General features: G+C 52.6%; 1 protein-coding gene across 1 annotated transcript; it reads left to right on the forward strand.

The window, feature by feature from the left end:
* Positions 1–1,167: 1,167 nt before the first annotated feature.
* LOC123987912 lies at positions 1,168–2,787 on the forward strand. Its single transcript, XM_046286233.1, has one exon. It carries the CDS (start codon positions 1,168–1,170, stop codon positions 2,785–2,787), a length of 1,620 nt encoding a protein of 539 aa, XP_046142189.1.
* Positions 2,788–3,278: the final 491 nt, after the last annotated feature.

Below are 3,278 nucleotides of genomic sequence, written 5' to 3' on the forward strand. Positions count from 1 at the left end.
TATGAGGAGTTTAATTAATTATCTACATCGGTATCCTTATTAAATTGATTATATTTGGAGTGTTTTCGTTACATATTACATATACACATATGTTCATAGTAATTTTGATCTATTGTAGTGTAGTTTAGTTTTCTTGTACCTTTATATTATGATTTAGTAGTAATATGGTTGTATATGGGGTTTATTATTGATTAGTTTTCACCACGCGCTGTATTGCATCGACTTACCTGTATCAGTATTAATATTAATACCATACTTGTCGGAGCGGTATTATAATCCAGTAACAATCTAATCTTCTCAATTTACAACTATTTGAATTGTTTAATCTGCCTTATGGTTTATGCCGATTTAGGTCTCATGTGCTCCCCATATTATACCAGATGGGTATTCTCTTCTTCTGTTATCCGTTAATTACACTCTACCTCCACTTCCATTGGCTGGCGTTAGGGCTTCCTGCAAATAGACTAGGATTATGTTACATTTTACATTTATACTGTTGGCGAAATTCCCCACGTCTACGCCGAACGGCGAAGTTGGCAACGAAAATACTTCGTTGGTGCGTCGTTACCAATAGCGGCAGCACCTCTCGGGCCCACTTTGTCCACGCGGTCCCCTCTCCACGCGGAACCGGCACGATCGACGCCATGATCGATTCTTGTTCTTCTTGTACGATCGCTTGGTGTGAGAACACGTGCTTTTCTGTCCACGCTAATCCTGTACAAGTGCATAGTTTTCGAACACGCGACGCAGATCTTTTCAGCCCGCGCTTTATTTTGCATTGTATCCAGTCCACGCAGTTTTCGTAATTGTGAGTGAAAATAGTTGCATTGTTTAGACCACGCTTTACTCTTGTATACTTTCTGTTTTTGTTAAATATATTTATTGTTATCGTTACGCAGGTGTGTGTTATTTCTGAACTCGCTGACCACGCTAAACACGCAAACATTTTGGTCCTTCGAGCCGGATAAACACACCCGGCTTGTGTAACGGTTCGCGCAGTGACGCTTAACGGTTTTCGCCGCCATTACGCGTAGTGACCGCGCTTCACGTGAACTAAGTGACTCACTTTGTGTGCGCGGAACACGATTAAGCAGTGACTGTGCCGTTCAGGTGACGAGGGTGATTTTCAGTGCATTTTAAAGGTACTCAGTGACACTCTTTATTAAAATGCCTAAATCGCGTGATCCCTCCCCGGTTTCAAAACCGGAAGAGACGCCGGCGGCCATGATGGCGTCAGAGCTCGACGCAGACCACGCAGCGGAAACGACCACGCAGCCATCGCAGGCCGCTCGTCCACGCTCGCCGACCACGCTGCAAGTCCCTGAAGAGACCACGCAGACCACGCGCACGCGTTCGCCCACGCGCCTCACAGCGGAGCTCCAGGTGCGCTCCCGTGTCCAGGAGGAGCGTCTCGACACCCTCCTGGCCATGGTGGAGGATCTGCAGGTGACCCTCAATAAGGCCCCCGCAGACGTCGCGCCAGAAGAACCGGAGCTTATGAGGGACACGATTCTGGAGATTCATGTAGATTTCCAACGAGAACACGCAGCCCTCTCAAAGGTTTGGCCGTCCACGCAGCTCGACCACGCCTATTTCAAGGAAAAGGTGGCTTCCAATGAAGCGCGCGTCGTACTTTCTGCTCGCAAGTTGCTGGCGCAGCTTGAGCGGAAAATTAAGCAGAACGAGCAGCCCACGCAGACCACGACGGCCTCGACGACCAACGCGCCCACGCAGTCATCGGCAAGCCGATCACGCCTCCCCGAGATCGCGCTCCCGAAGTTCGAAGGGGACTACAGCAAATGGGCAGAATTCAAGGCCCATTTCGCTTCTGTTATCAGCGAACGCGCTGACCTCGCCGCACACGATAAGTTTTTATACTTAAAGGGAGCTGTTACTGGCCACGCGGCTAATTTGATTAGCCACCTTCCTACCACCGATGGCGCCCTCGAGCAGGCGTGGCAACTGCTCGACGGCCGCTATGACAATAAGCGGCTAAACGTGCAGTCGCACATGGACCGGCTTGCCAACCTCAAGCCGATGAAAATGCGCAAGGCGGCCTCGCTCCTGAAGATGGTGAATATCATCCAGGAGACGCAGCAAGCGCTACGGTCGTTCGGGTTGGAGGATGCCCATAACTGTTTCCTGCTCACCATCCTCGTCAGACTGCTCGACGCGGACACGCGCGAGCACTGGGAGTCCTCGCTGGCCACGAAAAAGGAATATCCTACGCTGGAGGAGCTGACTAGCTTCCTACTCGCCCGCGCACGCACTCTCGAGCAATTAGAGCAGCTCAACGCCGCTCGCGCTACTCCGCCCACGCCTACAGCACCCGCAAGGACCACGCAGTCTTCGCAGCAACGCTCCGCGCCAGCGAGAGCAGCCGTCCACGCAGGAAGCGCTCGACCAACTACATCAGCCCACGCAGCACCCGCAGCCATCGCCAAGTCCACGCAGTCCGCACTCTACCCGTGCGCTTTCTGCCAGAAAGATCACTTTCTGTCAGCGTGCCCACCGTTCAGAGCACTGACCCCGCACGACCGCGCCAACGTGGTCAAGGCTCACGCACTTTGCGTGAACTGCCTGGGCCACCATAACCTGCGCAGCTGCCGAACACGGCAACGGTGCAAGATCTGCGACGAGATCCACCACACCATGCTGCATGGGGCCGACATCAGCAAGGTGCTGATACCTGGTCTTCCACCAACAGCATCATCGCAGGCCACGCCCACGCCGGCTCCAGCAGCCACCACGCAGACCACGCCAACCACTTCAACGACCACGCATTGAAGTGACGGTGCAGTCGTCAATGCACCCGCAGCCATCGCAGCCCACGCACACAGAAATCGTTCAGCCCACGCAACCAGTACACGCAGACCACGGACCACGCTTTTAGCAACGGCACTCGCAAGAGTGCACACTGACCTCGCAGTGCAGCAAGTAAGAATACTCATTGATTCAGGCTCTGAAGTCTCGTTGATTTCAGAGTCATTAGTCACGCAGCTCAGATTCAGAAGACAACGCTCCACGTTGGATGTCCACGGAGTTGGTGGAGCAAGGACCTCGCAGACGAATGGAGTGGTCAATATTACCCTCCATTCAAATTACAGACCACTCTCAGTCACCATTCAAGCACACGTGCTGACGAAGGTGACCACTTGCTTACCATCCGAACCACCAGCTCGTCCAACGTTGCCACCGCATCTGGAGAAATTGAATCTAGCAGATCCGCAATTTCTCGTCTCCAGACCGGTGGACATTATTCTCGGAGCCGACGCATA

This window comes from Osmia bicornis, chromosome 6 (assembly GCF_907164935.1).
Source record: "Osmia bicornis bicornis chromosome 6, iOsmBic2.1, whole genome shotgun sequence".
NCBI classification, from domain to species: Eukaryota; Metazoa; Arthropoda; class Insecta; order Hymenoptera; family Megachilidae; genus Osmia; species Osmia bicornis.

Coding starts and splice junctions, on each gene's coding strand:
- LOC123987912 (XM_046286233.1), top strand. CDS start 1,168: ATGCCTAAATCGCGTGATCCCTCCCCGGTTTCAAAACCGGAAGAGACG.